Source organism: Rhinolophus sinicus, chromosome 1, assembly GCF_057876585.1.
Source record: "Rhinolophus sinicus isolate RSI-liver-muscle chromosome 1, RSI-T2T, whole genome shotgun sequence".
Taxonomy (NCBI): Eukaryota; Metazoa; Chordata; class Mammalia; order Chiroptera; family Rhinolophidae; genus Rhinolophus; species Rhinolophus sinicus.
Window position 1 is genome coordinate 26820228 of NC_142501.1, and position 22224 is coordinate 26842451.

The 22224-nt window shown below is 41.4% G+C and overlaps 1 protein-coding gene across 3 annotated transcripts in view; it reads left to right on the forward strand.

Annotated features, from left to right (window-relative positions):
* The window catches only part of A2ML1 (alpha-2-macroglobulin like 1), a 48775-nt gene that overhangs the window by 14999 nt on the left and 11552 nt on the right, over positions 1-22224 (forward strand). For all 3 annotated transcript variants that reach the window (XR_016021081.1, XM_088797795.1, XM_019713468.3), the window contains 24 exons: positions 2813-2833; positions 3616-3775; positions 4043-4127; positions 4615-4741; positions 5176-5290; positions 5600-5709; positions 6945-7112; positions 8377-8604; positions 10218-10278; positions 10517-10662; positions 11138-11287; positions 11728-11922; positions 12698-12791; positions 13112-13229; positions 13840-14068; positions 14256-14382; positions 15434-15555; positions 16146-16197; positions 16562-16645; positions 18049-18225; positions 18362-18443; positions 18798-18954; positions 21498-21572; positions 21752-21914. Coding sequence is in view for 2 of the 3 variants with exons in the window: in XM_088797795.1 (XP_088653921.1) it covers positions 2813-2833; positions 3616-3775; positions 4043-4127; positions 4615-4741; positions 5176-5290; positions 5600-5709; positions 6945-7112; positions 8377-8604; positions 10218-10278; positions 10517-10662; positions 11138-11287; positions 11728-11922; positions 12698-12791; positions 13112-13229; positions 13840-14068; positions 14256-14382; positions 15434-15555; positions 16146-16197; positions 16562-16645; positions 18049-18225; positions 18362-18443; positions 18798-18954; positions 21498-21572; positions 21752-21914 (3046 nt within the window). In the remaining variant the exon portion in view is untranslated. The remainder of the gene's footprint in view (positions 1-2812; positions 2834-3615; positions 3776-4042; positions 4128-4614; positions 4742-5175; positions 5291-5599; positions 5710-6944; positions 7113-8376; positions 8605-10217; positions 10279-10516; positions 10663-11137; positions 11288-11727; positions 11923-12697; positions 12792-13111; positions 13230-13839; positions 14069-14255; positions 14383-15433; positions 15556-16145; positions 16198-16561; positions 16646-18048; positions 18226-18361; positions 18444-18797; positions 18955-21497; positions 21573-21751; positions 21915-22224) is intronic.

The window sequence follows — 22224 nt, forward strand, 5'->3', positions numbered from 1 at the left end:
CAGCTTCCAGTTGGAAATGTTATCTTCCTAGTTGAACACTTGTTTCCTTCCAGAGCTTACTCTGGGTAACTGGTATCCTCTCTCTTGAGTCCATCTGTGAGAAAAATACTTTGTTATCTGAGGAAGTGTTCTTTTTCTGGAATTTATTGGATTCCGCCTTAATCTCAGTGATATCTGCCTCCTTATTGTCTACATAGCCCTGGTTTGTGGACGTCCTATCCTCCCTTGATCCTGAAGGGAAGCAGAATAGGCCACCCCAAAATGTACCACTTTGGCATGAGGATTATTTTGAGCTGAAGGCTCTGCAGACTCAGGAAAAACTTTTCCTTTTCCCTTAATTGCCTAAACAAATTTAGATAGGGGGCCTGACCCAGAAAGAGAGCTATTACCAAAGATAACTTTTTCATCTGGAAGACTTCACCTGCATGGTGGGGCAAACATCTGATTATTAAACATCTGCTCTTCTTATCTTCCTGGGAATTGCCCTCCTCCGTTTTGAAGCCCCAGACTCTATCCCGTTCCTTAGCTCAGGATGGCAAATAAACCTCAATTGCCTGCTCCCTTTGAGTCTTATTGTCTTTGTGGAGCTCCCGTATGTACAATATTAAATTAGTTTTTCTCCTGTTTATCTTTCTTATGTCAATTTAATTATTAGACCAGCCAAAGAACCTAGAAGGGAAGAAGGGGAAATTTTCCATTCCTACAGTCCTTCTGTCTCATTTTTGGCTTTCCTGAAGACTTGCCATTACGCTTAATATCAAGGCTGACATTTGTATTTAGTGACGCTCTGCTTCTTCACTGGTTGGCATCACATGGTACTTGGTCCAAAAATCAATGGCAAGCACCAACTAGGTTTCATTCCAACTCTTTTCCAAGTGAGAGCCAAACTTTGTGCCCTCTCTGAGACCCCCATGTCTAAATTCCAGTTTTCAATCTCACTTAGTTGCAAGTCCTTTTAAGAGGATGCAATACTAATTTGAAAGCCCTGGGTCCAGTAAATTAACAGTCTCTGGTTAGATTTTTAATTATGTTCACACCCTAGACATTGCAATTATCTATTTCCTTGGCCATGATTTTATAAAATTTTATTACAAAAAAAAATCAGAACATCTTGGGGTGACTGGTTAGCTCAGTTGGTTAGAGCGTGGTGCTGATAACACCACGGTTGCTAGTTTAATCCCTGCATGGGCCACTGTGAGCTGCCTCCTTAAAAGAGTCAACTATGCTATTGTAGCATCAAAGCAATATATAACCAATGACCATGGCCGTTTCCCAATAAAAAAATAAAAAACAAAACAAAACATCTTACACAAACAAAAACATCACAGTAAAAAGATAATTCTCTCATAGAAAAATTATCATGAGCAGTCATTTTATTTTCAACTTTTTATTATTAAAATTTTCAAAAATAACACCAAAGATCCAACATTTGTTTTGTTTTGCCACAATTGTTTTAATCTATCATTTTTTTGCTAAATCATTCAAAAGTACATGGTAGGCATTGTAACATGTTACTCCTAAATACTTTAGCATGTATCTTCAAAAAGAATATCTTAAATAATCATGATTTCATTGTTACACCTAAGAAAACTAACAATAATTATTTAATATCATTTAATATGCAGTCCTACATTAGTTTTCTCCAAATGACTTTGAGGTTTTTGGTTTTTTTTTCAAACTAGGAGCCAAAAAATTCCATGCATTATATTTGATTGTCATGTTTAATTTTTTTTCCTTACTATAAAATAACCCCTTATTTTTTCATTACATTGACTTTTTTTGTTTTTCTGAGAGAGATCAGGATAGATGGCTTTTAAAATATCCTCATTCTGAAATATGACATTGACATTGAATCCTAGTTGTCTTATAGAATATTCGACATTCTTTATTTGTCTGATTATTTCCTTATTGTGTAATTTAACTTGTTCTCCTGTCTTCTGGAAGTAGGTATGAGGTGTTAATTAGCTTTAAACTAAACAGTTTTGGCAAAAATATTCAGTAGATAATGCTATGAAACTCAAATGTCTCTCTTCATGAAGCACATAATGTCTGGTTTTCCATTAGTGATGATGAGTTTGATTATTGGTTAAGGTGGTGATAGCCTAATTTGCTCAATGTAAAGCTATATCTTTTTCCTTTGAAATTGGCAAGTAATTTTGGGGTGATATTCAAACTCCTAGCCCAATGACCTGCTCCCCACCAACTTAATGGGTTTAGCATCCCTTTCCTTGAGGAAACTATACATGATCCTTTAATGGAGCTCTTTTAAATAAAATTGTTTTTAGAAAATTTTTTGCAATGCTTGAAAGTAAGGATCCTGCCCAGTAGCATTCAGACAGCAGGAGACGTGGCCAGGAGAGAGTTGGCTCAAAGAAGAGGTTTAAACAATGGAGTGCCTCAATAACTATGGTGTACACCTGAAAGTAACATAATATTCTATGTTAGCTATATTTTAATAAAAAGCTTAAAAAAACAAACAAACAATGGGGAGCCTCCAGGTGCTAACACTTCTCTTAAGGCATTTTATAGAAGAGCTGGTCACAGAGCACTGAAGGCTGCTGACAGGTCTAAAACTCCATTTCTTCAAATGTTTGGAGACTGGCAACCCCTTTGAGAAAATCTCTTTTCTCCCCTCTCCCAGCCAATAATCCTTTGCCCCATTGTTACTCTTATCAGGGCACAAAAGAGCCATTTGAAAGGAAGGAGTGGGCCACAGAGAAAGAAAGAGGCCTTTGTGAATGTTTTGCTTTCAGCAAGCCTATCCTTGTTGCTTATCCTGCTTTAACCCACATTATCTTGTTTTCCTTTTCAGTATTCCATAGTGGAACTGCAGGTAAGTAGAAGTTTCTTTTTCTTTTCTGTCAGTTGTGGAGAAGGACAAATGAGAGTTTGGTGCTAAACTTTGAAGCCAGAAAGAACTCTGACCCAGAGCCTGAGGCTGCCCCCGCACCCAAGTGCCCACAATTCCACCTAAACCATGCTTGTTCTCTTGCGTCTGCCCGCTCAGTCCTAAACCTCTGTGGATAAAGTCAGCAACCTCTGCTGTGACTAACCCTCCCACTCTGATTCCTGTAACTCTTCTGTGCTATGCCTGTTCAACTAGCCTTTGTTCTGTACTCCTCTTAGTCTTCGGTAGTAAGCTCTTGTTATAGACACTTGACAGTTAAATGTGACATGAATACCTGTGAGAAGTATTAAGACAGAAACGGGCTAGAAGCGTGAATTCTCCACAGCATCCCCTCCATTCTTCCATTACGTTACCTATCTCTCAGGTATCTTACAATCAATCCCCTCAGCATTGTCCCTTAATAGGAACCAAGAATAGAGCAAACACTCTTCATAAAGGACATCCTAAAGCCCACTTTCTGAAACTGGTCATAACACCTTAGAGGACTCAGTCTGATCATTTGAAACCACAAGGACCCTTTTCTTCCCAAATGGGGGCTGGACCTATAGGTAAATTTATCTCATTCAGTGATGAAGACAATTATAAATAACCCAGGGAGCTGTTCTTCCCGGACACAGACAGTAGGGGATTCTTGAACTGCTTTTTGCAGTGCAAAGTGGGAATCAGACAGGCAGGCACGTCATGAAGTTTCTTTTTAATGAACACAGGATCCAAATAACAATAGGATCGCACAGTGGCTGGAAGTGATGCCCGAGCAAGGCATTGCAGAGTTATCCTTCCAGTTGGCACCAGAGGCAATGCTGGGCACCTACACAGTGGTGGTGGAAGAGGACAAGAACTTTGGCACCTTCAGTGTGGAAGAATATGGTAGGTGGGAGGATGAACAGGTCAAAGTGTTGGACATAACCTGGTCTCAATATCAGCAAAGGTAAAGATCTGCTACGGGGTGGGGTACTTATTTATTTTTGAATCAGTGCTAAGTCAGCTAATAAATTCAGGTGCGTTTTACCTTAATAATGCCCCCCTTAATTTTATTAATTTAATTATCACTGTTTTTATACCCCCACTACTCACTACCTATGTGGTCAAGTTCTCTTCCTATACTTTTTCCATTTCTCTTTTCACTCTCTCCAGTGCTGCCCAAGTTTAAGGTGGAAGTGGTGGAGCCCAAGCAGTTATCAGTGGTGGAGGAGTCTTTCTTAGTAAAAGTTTGTTGTAGGTAAGAATAAAGCTCTGGATCTGGTAGAGATTAAAGCTACACTGCGAGGTGTGAAGAGGGAATGTCATGGGAAGAGGGATTATGGAGGTAGTGAGTAAAACTTGGGCTATTTTATGTAGTCATGACTTCTCCAAGAACACATTTTCTAATTGTGTTTTGGCTCTTACTTCCCACTGCTCACTCAGCCAGCATTATTGATTTAGTGTTTACTTCGTGCTGAACACAATAGTGAATCCCATGGAGAAATAGGGGTAAAGAAAAAGACAGACCCTATTCTGTCCTTTGGATGGTATTTATTGTGTAATGGCAATACTCTAAGGCTTGAGTAAAGCAGGCAAATGAACGAGAGCTGGAGAAGGGTAAGATTGTCAGTGAGTACTTGCAGAGATTGGAGTGTGGGAAAGAAGGAAAATTGGTGTTTGGGGATGGAGGGTTGGATTTCAAGTGGAATTTTCCAACTCTGACTCTTCATGCTTTTCTGGGTTAGGTACACGTATGGAAAGCCCATGCTAGGGGCAGTGCAGGTATCAGTGTGTCAAAAGGCATATACTTACTGGTTTCAAGAGGCAGAACGGGAACAGCTACCTGACAAATGCCGGAACCTCTCTGGACAGGTGAGTAAATGGGATATAGAAAAGGAAATTTATTCACATGTCCTAAAGAGCAAGTAAGTAAGCGCCAATACAGAAAAGTGGTAGAAAGTCCAAAGTAGAAAGCATTTCACATGATTATTATCCTTGTTCCAAAGAACAAAGCAGTCTTCTTTATTCTAAAGAGATAAAGTCTTTCAGAATCTGCCTTGTAATCAAGAAATTAATCAAAACCCTTGGGAGATACAATTTTCCTGTTCTGCAGTTGGTTCTTTTCCCCTTCTCATATCTTGGAGCTTGAAAGTCATTTCATGATTATATATGTGTAGGTGTATACTCCATGTTACAGGAGAGTTTTTCTATCTTAAAGATAGAGAAACTAAAGTATGGAGATAAGGAATTATTTCCATATGAAGTAGAGATTAGGTTATTCATTCTCTCTCTGATTGCTTCATTAGACTGACAAAGCAGGATGCTTCTCAGCTTCTGTGGACATGTCCACCTTCAACTTCACTGGTTATATGTACAGAAACAGCATCAATATTGTGACTACTGTGGTGGAGGAAGGCACAGGTAAGTGGGATACTCCCTGGTTCATTAAGAAAAAAAAGAAAACGGGCTGTCCCAGGGACACACCTACTCAGAGGATTCAACTACCCTCATTAGCATTTGGGAGTGACTCTGTTCCTAGTTCATAGTCAAAGAGAAATCTGCCTACTTATGTCCTCCAAAGTTTGGCGAGGAGGAATTGGTTTGGATCTTTGGTCAGAAATATATTCAGCTTTATACTTCTGGGACACCTCCTTTCAGGAATTTTATGTTACACATGAAGGTGAGGATATCAGACATTTAGATGATCATATATCTGGTTTCCCTCTGCAGGAGTGGAAGCTAATACCACACAGGATATCTACATTTCTACACAAATAGGATCAATGACCTTTGAAGACACCAATGATTATTATTACCCCAATTTCCCCTTCAGTGGGAAGGTATGTTGAAACTTGTTTCTGTACAAACAAAAATTGCTTAACCATCTACTATTGCCTCTTTCCTGTAGACATATACTAATAAGACTAACTTGGCATTATTCTAAGTATTCTATGTATATTCACTTATTTAATCTTTCAATAATCCTGTGAGATAGACATTATTATTGACCCCATTTTACAGATGAGGAGACAGACTGAGGCACAGAGAGGTTAAGTGATTTTCCCAAGGTTATAAGCTAGTAAGTGGTAACTATGATAAAACCCAGGCAGCCTGCATCCAGAATGTCTACTCTTCTCAGGCAGTGCTGCCTATTTAATCCCACCTGAGATGTACCTTCAATATTAATGTGACTTCAGTGCCTTTTCTAAAGCCAGGGGCTCATATTCTAGTGTTCAATTCTTGGAACTTTAGGGCTGCAAGTTATCTGGAGAAACCATCTAGTCTGGGCTCCTGCAGCTGGGCAAGGTTAATATCAAACTTTCCTTGACAGAGAGCCATTTGTATCTCCTTAAGCATTTTTTTTCTTTTTTAGATATTTTATAACTTCCTTTGTTAGTGTCTTCTTTCTAATACCTAACAATTTCCCCTCTGTATAGTTTATCTTTCTTCACTTCTCAGTCAACACACTAATGTACATATTTAGAGCCATATATTCTTTAGTTATCTTTTCTCTAGACTAAGAGTAGATCCAGATTTTCTTAAAGCCTAAGGATTATACAATTTGGGAGTGGAAGAAGATTCTCTAAGAAAATGAAAGCAAATACTGTACAGTCTTGGGAAGGGCTTCTGCAAATGAAGGGCCCTAAAGCTTCATTACCATGTTTCCCCTGAAATAAGACCTAGCCGGACCATCGGTCTAATGCGTCTTTTGGAGCAAAAATTAATATAAGACCCGGTCTTATTTTACTATACTTTAAGACTAGGTCTTAATATAATATAATGCCAGGTCTTATATTAATTTTTGCTCCAAAAGACGCATTAGAGCTGATTGTCTGGCTAGGTCTTATTTTCGGTGAAACACGGTAACTATGTGGCAAATATACTTCTGCACCAGACTAAGCAACTTCTGTGTGTTTCTTAGTTCCTCATATATCCTTGTTTCCAATCCTTGAATCACATTTACCTATTTCTGGATTCTTTCCTGAAATGTGTTCTTAGAGTTTCTGTTATCATGCCACTTTACCTCATACTCAACCCAACTCTAAACCTAAATCTAATGACCTTCACCTCTCAGATAAGAGTTAGCGGCCATGATGGCTCCCTCCTCAAGAATCATGCAGTGTTTCTGGTGATTCATGGCACAAATGGAACCATCAACCACACCCTAATTACTGACGACAATGGCCTTGCTCCCTTCAAGCTGGATACAGTTCATTGGAATGGAACAGACATTTCTCTGGAGGTAAGCACTGGGAAGGACCAGCTTTCCAGCACTAAAGCCTTCCCTAAAGGAAAACTTCAAAATTTTCCTGTTTGTTTTTTTTCTTCCTCCTGCCCCATTTGTAATTCGATCTCTCTCACTCACTAGTAGTTCTGCTGCCCAGTTGGGAAAAACTTTTTCTTAGGTCCTGCTTGTTTTAATATCAATCAGATAAATGACCATTGAGATAAAAATTGCTCTTTCTACTAATTCATCTTATAACTTATTCCCATCTCTATTTGATCCTAATTTGAACTCAGAGTAGAGAGGAGAAAAATGGCTTAGAATTGTCTTCGTCCTCCTGTCCCTTTACTCCTCCCCCACTTACTCATAAAAATGGCAAAGAAGTGAAGTCTAGCTTTTGGATACTTATAAGGAAGGCTACTTGTATTAGTTGTCAACTGTCACACAATGGTGCTTAACAAACAACTATAAAACTTTAGTATTATACAACAAAAAACATTTATAGCTCGTGCCCCTGGGCTAGTCAGATGGGCAGCTTGACTGATCTTGGTGGACTCCTTATGTCTGTAGGTCAGCTAGCTGTATGCTGGGGCTCCACACGTCTCTCATGCTCCCGCAAACTAACCAGGTGCATTCTCTGTTATGAGGAGGTACAAGAACCAAAGTGGACATGCAAGGGCTTTTCCAAGTCTCTACTTAGCGCACTTATGCTAACATCCCATTCCCAACAAGTCATCTGACGGCCCCACAGTTAGGCTAACAAAGCACTGAAAGATGAGATGGTAAAGGATGTTGATGCAGGGAGCCATTAATGTACTCATTCAGCCACACTGCTTAAGCAAACACATGCTATTTGCCTTGTGGCTAATTTAACTATTTCCTTAGGCATCACTTGATAACTCAGAAATAATTATTTCAGTTTTGTCACTCTCTGTACCTAGTTTTATTGTCCTTGGGATATGTTCTTTAATTTCTATATAACCATAGTCATGCTTATCTATTCCCTATGCATCAGTCTGTGAAGGTATATCGTCACAATTTCCCAGTACTTGACAACTATAATTCAGCCCATTTTCCACTCCCCTACATACCAAAATGCCGCTGCACACAGCCACTATCATGGAGTCCTCAAACATCCTTGGCTGGACCTCTGTGGAAATATCTACATGCCATTCTTTGGCAGTGAAGATTTGAGACAGGTCTATTTGAAAATCATAACAAGTCCACAGGGTTAATATGGTTGGGGTACATGCTAAAAGAGCTTTTTTTTCCTCTTCCTCAGGGCAGGTTCCAAATGGAAGATCTGGTACATAATCAAGAACAGACGGCTGGATACTACCAAAATGCCTACCTGCACCTGCAGCCCTTCTACAACACAACTCGCAGCTTTGTTGGCATCCGCCCACTAAAGGGCACCTTGGAATGTGGGCAGCCCCAGGAAGTACTGGTGGATTATTACATTGATCCAACGGATGCAAACCCTGACCAGGAAATCATCTTCTCCTACTATGTGAGACTGGGAAATGAGGATTGGTAAAAGTGTGTTGGGAAGGAGAGGGAATGGGGAGAATGACCAGGAGAGGGTGGATAGACTGTCAAGACAGAGATAATGCAAGACATAAATAATTTCAAAATTTTTAGGAGCCACAGTAAAAAAAAGTTAAAAGAACAGGTGAAACTAATTTTTAAAATATATTTTATTTTAATCCAATATATCCAACACCTGATCATTTCAATATGAAATTAATATAAAAATTATTAACAGATATTTTACATTCTTTGTTTTAGCTGAGTTTCAGTTCTTTGAAACTCAAAGTCTGTATTTTATTATACTTAACAGAGTTTGGACTCGCCACATGTCCAGGGCTCAGCAGTCACATGTGGCCAGCAGCTACTGTATTGCATAGTGTAAGTGTAAAGGATGGGGGAAAATGAGGAATAAAGAGATTTTCAGCAGGACCCCAAGGAAATTGTGTGGGGAAAACAAAAGAAGGAGTTAACAAGAAAATGTTGCTGGCCAGGGCTGCAAAGGAGCTGGGTGGGTGGATAGGAGGGAGTTTGAGGAGAGGATGGAACTGAGAATAAACTTTATTCTGTTTCATTGGTCAATATTTTAAAAATAGATGATGGAGGGTTAAAATTAACATTGATGGCAGTCTTGTTGGAGAAATATAATCACAACTTGTAGCCTGAAAGACATGTACAAAGATAAGAAGCTTTATTGGTCACCTTGGTGATGCTGAGGCATTAGACTTATGTAAACCTCAGGTTTGGTGGTCCAAGTCTCTTCATTCCTTTCCTCCCCAAGTACCTGAAAGATTTTCTCTGCACTGAATCGTTCCAGTGCACTGCACTGACTTCATCAAGCTAAAACGATCATCCTGGCACAACGGAATGAGGAGGCATAGGTGGAAAATAACAAGTCAGAGTGATAACACAGGCACTGTCTTCGGGACCGAAGTGTGGGGAGACCTAGGAGAAAAGTGGAGCTGGGGTTGTTCAGTGTGGAAGGACTGAGTGTCAGATGGTAGTCTAAGGAACTGGTCATAGAGCCCTTGACTGGCATCAGAAATGACAACATGCTTAAAAATAATTTCACTGGATTCAGTTTCAAGTGAGAGTGAACAAGGAGAGTTAGAAAAGGATTTCTCTTCCAGAGAGTCCAATGGCAGAAGGGCTCAAGGCAGTTTAAGGTGCACTCATTTCCGTTGGATTTTGCATTGAGTGATAATAAAAAACGGTTGTGAGGATGCATTTTAGCTGAATTTATGTTACAAGGATTATAAGAGAATAAACCCTGGGGATCTTCAAGAAATGGTGGACAGTTATCTACTATGAAGAATGGTTTCTAGTCTATCTCACTTGAGGCAATGATGACCTTTGTCTCCACCCACCAACCTCTGTGGTTCTCAGGCAGACCTCCAACTGGAGGAAGAGGCATCGGCACTGTTGGCACTGTGCAACATTTGACAAGCTAAAGGATGCTCCGTGAAGTACTGAGCCAGGCTCTGGGCCTCTGAAAGGAGCTCTCCTTATGGAGAGATGCAGTGATGCTTCAGAAGTGGGGTCAAGGTTACACTCCCATAATGTCTATGCTGTTGATGATTTTTTTGTTCTCTTTAGTTAATAGGGAAAGGAAGTTTGGAGATGGAGGGGCAGAAACACCTGAACTCTAAGAAGAAAGGTGAGTGTTCATGCTTCTCATGGAAGAGAAAAGATATTTGAAACTTCCAGAAAACAGTTGTTATGCATAAAAGTAATGAAAACAGAACAGTACCAATAACCATTGAAGAATAGGAACATGAGAAGTAACTTGCGTTATGAGGCCTGCAGCTGGCCCAATGAGAAATGCAAACATGTCGTCGGGTGTCATTGGTACGCGAGTGCAGGCTCATCCCTATGTATCACCTCTTGTCTTTCAGGACTGAAAAGCTGCTTCTCTCTCTCACTGAACTTCAATTCCAGACTAGCCCCTGATCCTTCCCTGGTGATCTATGCCATTTTTCCCAGTGGAGGTGTTATAGCTGACAAAATTCAGTTCTCAGTAGAGATGTGCTTTGATAATCAGGTAAAATGGTACTTTGAGGAGGGTGAAAAAAAGATCTGGGCATAGAGAGAGGTCTTGTGTATGCCAGGATTGGAGATAAAACAGGGGCAGGGAAATAAGATAATATTGAAGTTGGATATCATATTGTATGTTTTGTTGTTACCTGTCTCTTTCCTGCTTCTTTTTAAAAAGTCATATTGGGAAATCACATATGCAGCTATTCCAAATATAGCTATTACATATGTTTTTTTCCCCCCTACTTTTTGTCTTTTAAATGTTCTGTATCATTCTACTCTGCTGCTCACTTTTCTCAACTCTATTGTAAGACATTGGTTCTCAAGGCCTTAGACTTTACAAAGGAAAAATTAGTATGAAAGAGAAAGAGTGGGCTGGATACCATAGCTGGTGCATGTTGGCTGATGATCCAAATTACATTTTTTTTTCTCCTCCTGTCCAGGCTTACCTGATCCCCAAGTTATATTTTTTCCTTCCCCAGGTTTCCCTTGGCTTCTCACCTTCCCAGCAGCTTCCAGGAGCAGATGTGGAACTACAGCTACAGGCAGCTCCTGGGTCCCTGTGTGCAGTCCGGGCCGTGGATGAGGGTGTCTCACTGCTTCGGCCAGAGAGAGAGCTGAGCAACCGCTCTGTGAGTAGTCTGCTAATGGGTGGGAAGAGGGAGTTGGCAGGGAAGACCATTTGACTACCTTGAATAAGGGATGGGTTCCAAGGAGTGGGAAAGAAAGTCTTAAGGAAATAGTATACTACCATAAGGTGGTAGAAAAGGATGTGAAAATAGAGGTAGAATTGATGGTATGAGAAGGGCACGGTTAATATGGACATAGAGATAAGGAAAGAAGATGAAATAGGAGATAAGGGGAACTGATTATGAAAACAAGGTGAGGTAAAGGTTAAAATTTAAAAAGTAAGGAAGAAGTTATGATGAAATAAATAAATATAGGAAGAATTTCTGGAGGAATGAAGAGAAATAATATTGAGGTGGTGAACTATAGCACCAGAATCTGCGAGAACTTTCTCAACTGATTTCACTGTGCCAATGCTTGCTTTCTTTCCTCCCTTTTATCTCAGGTATATGGGATGTTCCCATTTTGGTATGGTCATTACCCCTATCAGGTGGCCGAATATGATGAGTGTCCAGTGTCTGGCCCACGGGACCTTCCTCGACCCCTCATTGTTTCAGTGCCTGAAGAGCGTTGGAGCAGGCATTCAATTATGTGGAGGCCTTGGATCTCTGAAGGCACGGACCTTTTCAGTTTTTTCCAGGTAGATATCCTTACCCATCTTTTTTCTTATAGAAACAGTGGTAATGGGAGGAGGGAGAAGGAAAGTCCATAACTAAAAAGCAGAGAGAGTCATGTGGGCACTGACAGGGATAAAATCTTGAAGAAAACCCAAAAAACCTCTTGATAGGTAAGGTAACCTCTCTTGGTTCTAATGCTTGAAGAAATTACCTAGTTGCATTGGAAGAGAACCACCACGAGAGGCTGTCTTCTTCTCTCTGTGATCCCCAAATATTGATTTCCATGGGATCATTAAGAAGAAAAATGAGGAAAGGTAGGCCAGCAGTCTCTTATCATTATAAAAATACTGCATCTACTTTATGAGCAGAAGCTTGGGATGCTGGGGCCCCAGCCTGACCAGGAGGTCAGGAACTATGTCTTGTTCATCTTTATATTCTAATTCTGGATCCTTCATAATACACAATGTAGTTTTTGTTGACTTGATTGAGGTGATGTGGTTCCTGGCTTCAGAAAGTTTAGAGTCTAAATCAAATAATAAGGACACAGTGACTAATATTTGAAAGAAGCATTAAACATATTTAACCATGAAATAAGTTTAATTGAAAACCTTTCACACTAGCTGGAACAGAAGTGAACCAATCTTGGTGGCTGAGTATTGGGTAATAACCACCAGTCTTCCCATTAATAGGAAAGGGATGCCTTAGTTCAACCCTTTGAGGGTAGAATTCCTAGGCAGGTAGCTCTTGTACTAAGGGAGGGGACTTAATATTTTTGCTTTTCTCTTTGGTACTTATCAGAACATGGGCCTGAAAATACTGTCCAATGCCAAAATCAAGAAACCAGTAGATTGCAGTCACCAGTCTGCAAAATATAGCAACACAATGGGTGGAGGTAAGCTACCCCTGCGGCTTGTGGGGTCACTGAGAGCTTTAGAATTATGGAACTCTGAAAGCTCCCTCTTTGCCTCCTGTTCTTGCCCTGAGCCTCTAGCCTCAGAATGATAGTAGGTTGTGGGTCATAGATGCAGGCAGTTTCCCAAGAATCTTTCTCTCTGGGGAGGGCTTTTGAAGTCTGAAGGCTTTATCTACTCATTTCCTGGCCAAATCTCTGTGTCTGTCACTGGTCTTGTGATTAGTAGTCTCTTCACCTCAATTTATCTCACAACAGAAGTGTTCTATTTTCTAAAATTCCTTTATTCTTGGTCTCCTTAGAAAGTGATCATATTGCTCCAGGGGCTTTTGGGTCATCGTCTTCTTCAATTCGGTCAGAGGATTCTCAGGTCCGCCAATACTTCCCAGAGACTTGGCTCTGGGAGCTGTTTCCTGTTGGGTAAGTGATACCTCAGTGGTACAGCAAGATTATACAGTGTGGAGTCAGCAGAAAACTCAGGACCAGATCATTTCTAAAGAATCTAAGTCTCAAGCCAAGAAGGTTTAATGGGGATGTGGGAACGTGTTTCTTTCCCTGAATTCCTATACAACCATATATAATCACTCAAAATAAACTCACACGTCTTCACATTCACACAGTGCAGACAGTGCATTCTCACTTCAGGTCCACACAAACTTAAAGGGACTTATTGACATTAGTTTGATTCTTGCTCACTGCTTACCTGCTCATTTGACAAACCATACGGGCACCTGTCTTCATAGATTCAGAGAGCACTGGCCTCGCATTCAGATATGTTTGCACACACAGGCCCACTCACACATACCACACCCAACTTACTCAGGCATTGCCCTTCTCCTGTGTTTGTACATCTCCGTTCACCTGAAGAGTCACAGTCTGAGATTCACGTGTTCTCCAGTCCAGTTGACTCTGCTTTTCCTCCCAGGCACAACAACAAAAAATTCACTTCTGCAGATAAATTTGTAGTTTAATTCCCAAATGCTCTCTTTCTCCTGCTGTCTGCCTCACCTGGCTTCTCGTGTCCTCACAGTAACTCAGGGAAGGAGGCCGTCTACCTCACGGTTCCTGATACCATCACCAGGTGGAAGGCCATGACTTTCTGCACCTCCCAGTCCCATGGCTTTGGTCTTTCACCCACTGTTGGACTGACTGCGTTCAAGCCATTCTTTGTTGATCTGACTCTCCCTTACTCCGTGGTTCGTGGGGAATCCTTTCGTCTTACTGCCACCATCTTCAATTATCTAAAGGATTGCATCAGGGTAAGAACTGGGGATACAGGAAGTAGATGCAAGCACCCCACACCCTAAGTTTGTCCCTAAATGGAAGCGTATCAGTTTTGCCTGAGAAAGAGATGGCAATGCTGGTGTTTTAGCCCCCACATTTTCCTAAGCCTCTATGTGCCATCTCCTTTGCGCATACCCTTCATCTCTTAAACATCCTCTTCAGGTTCAGACTACTCTGGCTAAATCAGATGAGTACCGAGTAGAATCATGGCCAGATTCTCAAGCCTCCAGCTGTCTCTGTGCGGATGAAGCAAAAACCTATCACTGGAATATCACAGCCATCAAATTAGGTAAGAGAAGGAAGTGGTAGCTGGGGAGGGAAAGCACAGAGCAAAAGGTCAGAGATTGAGAACTCCATCCTTTACTGCATCTGCTTTGTTTCCTCTTTCCTTTCTTTGTCTCTGTTTTTCTCTTTCCTAAGTCTATGTTACAAATAAATAAGCAAATACTCTTTGATAGATGACCTAAAGAATTATCCAAACTGGACTATTTTGAGTGTGAAAGGGAGAGCTCTTAATATTTCTGCCAGGACTGGGGATGTATCATCACGTTACTAACCAAGTGCTTATTATGGGCCAGGCACTATTCTAATTGCTCTACATAGATTAACTCATTTCATCACCATACTAACTCTAGTATTTGCTCACGGATTAGTTCCTTGCAACTCAAAGTACAGTCTTCAGGTGTATTAGTTATCCACTGCTGCTTAACAAATTACCTTACAATTTAGTGGCTTAAAAGAATGAACATTATCACTCAGTATCTGTGGGTCAGTAATCGGAGTGCAGCTTAACTGGGTGCCTCTGGCTCAAGGTGTCTCATGAAACTCCAGTCAAACTGTCAGCCAGGTCTGTGTTCTCATCTGAAGACCTGACTGGGAGAAAATCTACTTCCAATTTCATTCCATAGCCTCTGTTCCTCACAAGAACAGCTGGATTTCTCCAGAGCGAGAGATTCAAAGGAAAGAGTTCACCCAAAACAGAAGCTGCAGTCTTTTTTAAAACCAAATCTCAGAAATGACATCTCATTACTTCTGCCCTATCGTCTTCATTAGAAATGAGCCACTAAATCTTCATTAATGAGAGCGGATTACACAATAGTGTAAATATCAGGATGCAGTAATCATTGGGGGCCCTTAGAGGCTGCCGACACACTGTATCAGCATCACTGACATTACCTGGAAGCTTGTGAAAAATGTAGAATACAGGTGCTACCCCAGGTCTACTGAATTGGAGTTTGTACGCCGTTAAGTTTGAGAAGCACTGATCTAGCGGGGGAAAGACTTCATTGGTACCCCTGGCAACAGGGCTAATGCCTTCCTTTCTCCTTCTTTCTTCTCAGGTCATGTAAACTTTACTATTAGCACTAAGATTCTGGACAGCAATGAACTCTGTGGGGGTCAGAAAGCATTTGTTCCAGAAAAGGGCCGGAGTGACACACTCATCAAACCGGTTCTGGTCAAGGTGAGTTTTCTGTAGGCCTAGCTTCAGAGGGAGAGACAGCAATCAACCTATGGATGTTTGGTGTGTGTCTAACCATGCCATTTAGTATCTCACAACAGTCTTACCCCAACTCCAATCAGGTAGCTTACCTTTCTCCTTTCCTGGCCCCTTTCTGCCTCTAACTATTTGCTTAATCAATATCGATGGTCTATGAAAGTGCCTAATACACTTTATTAGTGCCTGGTACTTTGTAGACACTCAATGAATGTTAGTTTCTCTTATCAAAATCCCTAAGGTCATCATTAGCTGCTTTTTAAAAATCCTATCATGAGCTCCATTATAATTCTGCTTCTTGGAAGCTTCCTAAACTTGTCCTCAGCTGTAGCCCTTGACCAAAAAGAGTTTTACTGAGAGGCCCATTCCTGGGTTGAAAATGGAGTCCTTCTGGGCTTCAAAGAGAAGCTCTGTTCTCTCCAGCTCCGAGAGAAGCTCGGGAGGCACAGGGAGGGCCTTTTCTCCCCATTTTCCTTCCCCTTCCTATTCCTTCAGTGCCACCTGCCCTGACATTCATCTTCGTTATCTTCACCTGTCCATGTCTCTCTTTATGTCAGCCAGAGGGAGTCCTTGTGGAGAAGACACACAGCTCATTGCTGTGCCCCAAAGGTGGGTGAACTCAGAGAGGGGCTGGTGGTGTGAATTCCTTTAGGCAACTGAAGATTTTCTTAGTCATAATGAGGAATATACAGGACAAGACGGTATAGGAGTATCTAGGGGTGCCATTCCCAAAAGGGACCAATTAGCTGAGAGGCAGGATGAAGAAGAGAAAGTGTAATACACAATCAAGACTCTTAGAATGCATTTTCAGCAAAGATCACAATGAATAGGTTCAAAAAAAAGTCTGCCTCCGTCCCATAGAAAGTACTGGGTTATGGAACACCCTGGATTATGGAACATTTTTCTATGTTTGGACTTGTGAACCCCACTCTTACCATCTTCTGTTGTTTCACCTTTTCTTTCCCTCTCACAGGAAAAGTGGCTTCAGAATCCATCTCCCTGGACCTCCCTGTAGATGTTGTTCCTGATTCAACCAAAGCTTATGTTTCTGTTCTGGGTAAGCAGCTAGAGATTTTGGGTTCAAAAGGTGGGGCTGGAGGCTGTGGAGTGGGGTGGGGCATGTATACTTACCTGAAGGAAGGTGTGGTGGATTAGAAGTGATGAAGGAAGAAGAGCTTTTTATATATAGTGGTCAAATACAAGCTATAGGTAACAGTATGGCTGGGATTAGACAGACGTGTTCTAGTTAAAAACAGAAAGGAGTCTGGGCAGGAGGAAGCTGAAGGTCATTGAAGCTTGATATGTATTTAGGGTTAGGTGGTCCATTGATTGGGTAGAGGAGAGACAAAATGTTTGCAACAGCCATTTAAAAAATGAGGAACTTACCTATTTGATAAATTTTGGGGGAAGAGTCAACCATATTTACCAAGGCAGTACACGTCTCTTCTTTGGCATGGAGCGGGAGTGAGTAGAAAAGCATGTGCTTGAAAATCATATCACTCTTGTGATCCCAGTTGTGCCATTTAATAGTGACCTTGAATAAGTTAGTGAACAATTCTGATCCTTCTTTTCCCTCCTGTAAGACAGTGATAATAACCTACCTCTCAGGATTGGTGTATAAAGATTAAATATAATATAAAGTTCCCAGCAAAATGTCTAGATCATAGTAGGAGCTCAAGAAAAGTTAGGTTCTTCTTTTTACTTTTACCCCCAACCAAAGTCCCTTCCAGGTTAAAATTTCTCCATTTTGACTGTATTTGATTCATATCTCTGGTAGAGCATTCACAACACGATAATTGTAGTGTAGCTTACTGCCTATCTTCCATTGTGTATTGTGAGCTCCTGGAAGACAAGGGCCATGTCTTTTTAAATTCTATTTCTAGTACAGTTGACATTCAGTATGTATTTATAAACGTGACTTGAACACCATGGCTGAAATGCAGATGTTCACGAGTCACTTATATCAGGCTTCCTGGCTTATGAAGTAAATGGAGGGGTCAGTACGTATAACTTGGAAAAGGGTATCAGGATGGTGCGAGTTTGGGAGGGACTTGGTGATTTGGAGGGTGATGTACTTATAGGCAGTGGAGGAACTTAAAGATTGAGTCGAAGTACCACAGGTTGGTTGCACCACTCATCATTTCCAGTGACATGTTTTCTTAAAAGCCCTGAACCCCCTAAGGTGACCTATGTAACCGCTCTGTGTACTCCCGCCCCTTATACATTCCCAATATTGTAGTACTATATTATAACTGTTTAGAATTATTAGAATTGTAATGGATTGTGATTGCCCTTCTGACCATGAGCTCTTTGAGGTAGAGACCGTATTTGACTTGTTGTCTCCCAGGCCACAGAATAGATACTCATTAAATGATAGCTAATACATGTTTGTTGAGTGAATGATAACTGTTAAGGGTTCCTGCTTCTACCTCCCCCATTCTTTCTCTTTTTGGATCCCAGGGGACATTATGGGCACAGCCCTGCAGAACCTAGACAACCTGGTGCAGATGCCAAGTGGCTGTGGGGAACAGAACATGGTGTTGTTTGCGCCCATCATCTACGTCCTGCAGTACCTGGAGAAGTCTGGGCTGCTGACCAAGGAAATCAGGTCCCGGGCAGTGGGCTTCCTGGAGCTAGGTGAGTTGGTTCAGTCATCTTCTTGGACACCTTCACTAGGGCAGTTCACCCCCTGAAGTGTCCCACATCCTTGAAAGCCATGGGGGTGTTTTTTGAAGTTGTCACTGTCATATAAAAACCATGTCTGTCTTCCCAGGGTACCAGAAGGAGCTAATGTACAAGCACAGCAACGGCTCATACAGTGCCTTTGGGGAGCAGGATGGAAATGGAAACACATGGTAACATTGCCCAATTCCCAATGTGTTCTGTATCCCAGAGAATAATTCCTGGACCCTGTGAAACTATTCCTTTACCTGTCCCCTTAATCCCATTCCTTCTTTCTATCCTTTACCTCCTTAATACTGTTTATTTCAGCTTCATGTATGGTCAAGCCCCTCACCCTTCTTCCTGACTTTGTGCTTCCTGAGTCCTTTTCCCCATTAATGCCTCTTAATGCCTCCCTTTTCCAAGCCTCCTGGGAATTCTGTTTTTTCACCTCCTCTTCTGGAACCACACACCAGAAAAAACTATAGAACTCTTGCATCCTCAGCTGGAAATTCCCCTTCATGCCGTGTCTCCCTTTACCCATATAGGCTGACAGCCTTTGTCACCAAGTGCTTTGGCCAAGCTCAGGAATTCATCTTCATTGATGATAAGAACATCCACGATGCTCTCGAGTGGCTGGCAGGAAACCAGCTCCCCAGCGGCTGCTATGCCAATGTGGGAAAGCTCATTCACACAGCTATGAAGGTGCGGCTCTCCCACCACTGTGTCTGGAGGAACTTGAACCTCTGACTGAGCAGAGTTGAAAAAACGCTGGCCTGGGAGCCAGTATTATTCAGGTCTCAGCCCTGGCTCTGGGTGGCTTGGTGTCATGCTGGGTGGCATGAAGGGTCTCTAGTCCCGCTCCTCGCATAAGAACGCAGGACATGGTGAGGCCAAAAAGGAACACCCATGGAGCCATAGATAGCGGAGTCATACCACTATAGTCTCGCTGACAGCTGGGTTGGAGACACAGGTACCAGAAGCCACACGATCTGCAACCTGCTGTCAGCTTTTCTGCCAACCAACCAAGCCCACTTGCTAGGTGCAATCCACGCTTGCTAATTCAGCCACCATCTTCTTGCTAGCCCCCATTTGTTGCTAGCGTAGCTACAGCAGTTATATTAGTGGCCAATGGCTCACTGGTTATAGCTGACGGCCAACTAGCCACAGCTGATGGCCATCCAATCACAGTTGATGGACATTTACTACCTGAGCCAGCACCTTTCCACGTGAGGACGAGAGCCTGGAAACTGCACTCCTGGCTCTGTCCCCACACTTGGTCAATATACTTAACCAGTCTGAGCCTCAGCTTCCCTGTCTGTAAAATGAGAATATGTGCTAGAAAGCGGTTCTCAAAGTATGGTCCCAGATCAACAGCCTCAGGATCACCTGGGAGCTCCTTTGAAATGCAAATTCCAGCCCCAACCCCAGACCTACTCTGAGAAACTCTGGGGGGTGGAGCGGTAGTGTGGGCCAGCAATTTGTGTTTTAACTAGCCCTCTGGGTGATTCTGATACTTGCTAAAATTGTTTTCAGGTTTGATTATTTTTATTTTAATTCTTTTATTTTTTAAGTTTTTTATTTTTCAGTCACAGTTGACATTAAATATTACATTAGTTTCAGGTGTACAGCATAGTGCTTAGACATTTATAAAACTTACAACGTGATCCCCCTGGAAATCTAGTACACACCCTGACATCATACATAGTTATTACAATATTACTGACTATATTCCCTAAGCTGTACTTTACATCCCCATGACTATTCTGATGCTTGCTAAATTTTGAGAACCACTGGACTAGGAGATCTCTGAGCCTTTTTCTAACTCCCTAAATCGGAGGCAAAGCATTTGCTCTGCTGGGGACTAATAGCCAGCCCAGTGTCTTTTGTAAGGAGTTTACTCTCTGCTGGGCACTGTTTTAAGTACTGTTTTTGCTTGATATTATTTAATGTTTACAGCAAATCAATGAGCTAGGTACTGATATACCACTATTAATCACATTTTACAGACGAAGAAACTAAGGTGCAGAGAATAAGTAAACTACTCAAGGTGAATGCTAATGAGTGCTAGGATTAATTTGAACCACAGCAGTTGGACTCTAGAGGCATTGCTCTCACCCCTTCATGGCATTGCCTGTCCCTTCCCAAACACAGGGGGCAGTATTGATGCTGCAGGATAACTTGTTCAATTCAGAACATACTGGTGAGAGAGATTTGTACGAACTTATCTAGAGAAATTGTTTACATTGCTGTTCCAGGGGTAAAAATCTTGAGCACTGGAAAAATAATCTCTGTACATGTAATTCGTTTGTGTCCCTTATGCAGGATCTTATCAGTGCTCCCACCCCCCCAAGTCTCTCTCTTCTCTTATACACTGTGTGAAATATACCTGGGAGTAGTATAAGCCAGGACTTGACTAGAACAAGATCCCAGAGGTATTCCTCCTCCTTATCAGAGTTGGCCAGTCTATCAAGAAACTTATCACTAGTTAAACTTAGTGCTTTGCCACAGGAACTCCAGAGTTCAAGTCCCACTCCTGATTATTAGCTGTGTAATCTTGAACAAGCTATGTAACTTTTTTTTTTTTTTTTTTTTAAGGAAGGCACAGCTCACAGTGGCCCATGTACGGATCAAACAGGCAACCTTGGTGTTATTAGCACTATGCTCTAATCAACTGAGCTTACCGGCCACCCCTTATTTAACTTTTTAAAGTGTTGTTCTTTTATATATAGAATGAGGATAATTTAGATTAAATATTTTTTTTAAACTTGCTAAATCTTTCTGTGAAAGACGTTCAACTGGGAAGGTGTCACCTAATCTCCCCTGGAGAAGAAGTTGGGCTTTGTGCTACTTGAGGGGACATCCACTTGAGGAGGCTCAGATTCAGTAAAAAACTGAGAATAAGAGATTCTCCCCTTATTGCCCCTCACCCCCTTAACATCTCATCCTTTCTAACCCCTTCCCTTGGGTTTCCTAAATACCCTCTCAGAGCTGAAGACCTCATGTTACCCCTTGTGTGTGCTATTGTGTCAGGCTGCACAGTATTGAGGTCCAGCCAGCCCTCCCTCATTGTGTGTGCTAAAGGCTTTGAGCTTCAGTCAGCTTGTGGAAAGGAGTGCTTTCTTTCTATTTTTTCTTTTTTTTTTTATAATTCATCCATTCAGAGCAGGGGCACTGTTTTGTAATTTGCACATAATTCTTACCTGTGCTGGCTGCTGCCCTGACTTATTGTCTCTGTTTCTCTCTAGGGTGGTCTTGATGATGAAATCTCCTTGACCTCATATATTACAGCTGCGTTGCTGGAGATGAGAAAAACCATAGATGTGAGTTTCTCTGGATCCTTTTCTTTATACTCTTCTTATCATACCTATTTCTAGAGAAATTCACCTATTTTTGTTCTCATTCAGCCTTTTAAACTCAGAGAAGGGAGGATGATTTCCTTATCACTTCCCATTTTACAAGAAATGCTTTATAAATTCAGTTCTTCACTTTTACTTTTTAGGATCCAATGGTGAGTCAGGGTCTGCAGTGTCTTAAGAATTCTGTTTCCTCCACCACCAACCTCTACTCACAGGCCCTACTAGCTTATACTTTCTCTCTGGCTGGAGAGATGGACATCAGAAACATTCTTTTGGAACAGTTAGATAAGCAGGCTATCATCTCAGGTATGTTGGCCATTTTAAGAGTTTTTTGAAATTTTGAGAATATGCTGTGAATTATCTATAATTTTCCCTAGTCTCCATAGTCCCACATACATTCATTCAATTCTAGGATTTATTTTAGTGAAAGTTATTGTCATAAAATCATTGTTGAGAGTTTTGTAGGAAAGTCCATGTAAGTCCTCAAAGGCATTGTTGTATTTCTAATGTGAAAAGAAAATAGATGGTAGAAGCTAGTCAGAAAACTTACTGGAATTGTACAATCATCCTTTCGCAGGTATTTAGCAACTCTTTAGTTAAGATTATTGAGGTTGAT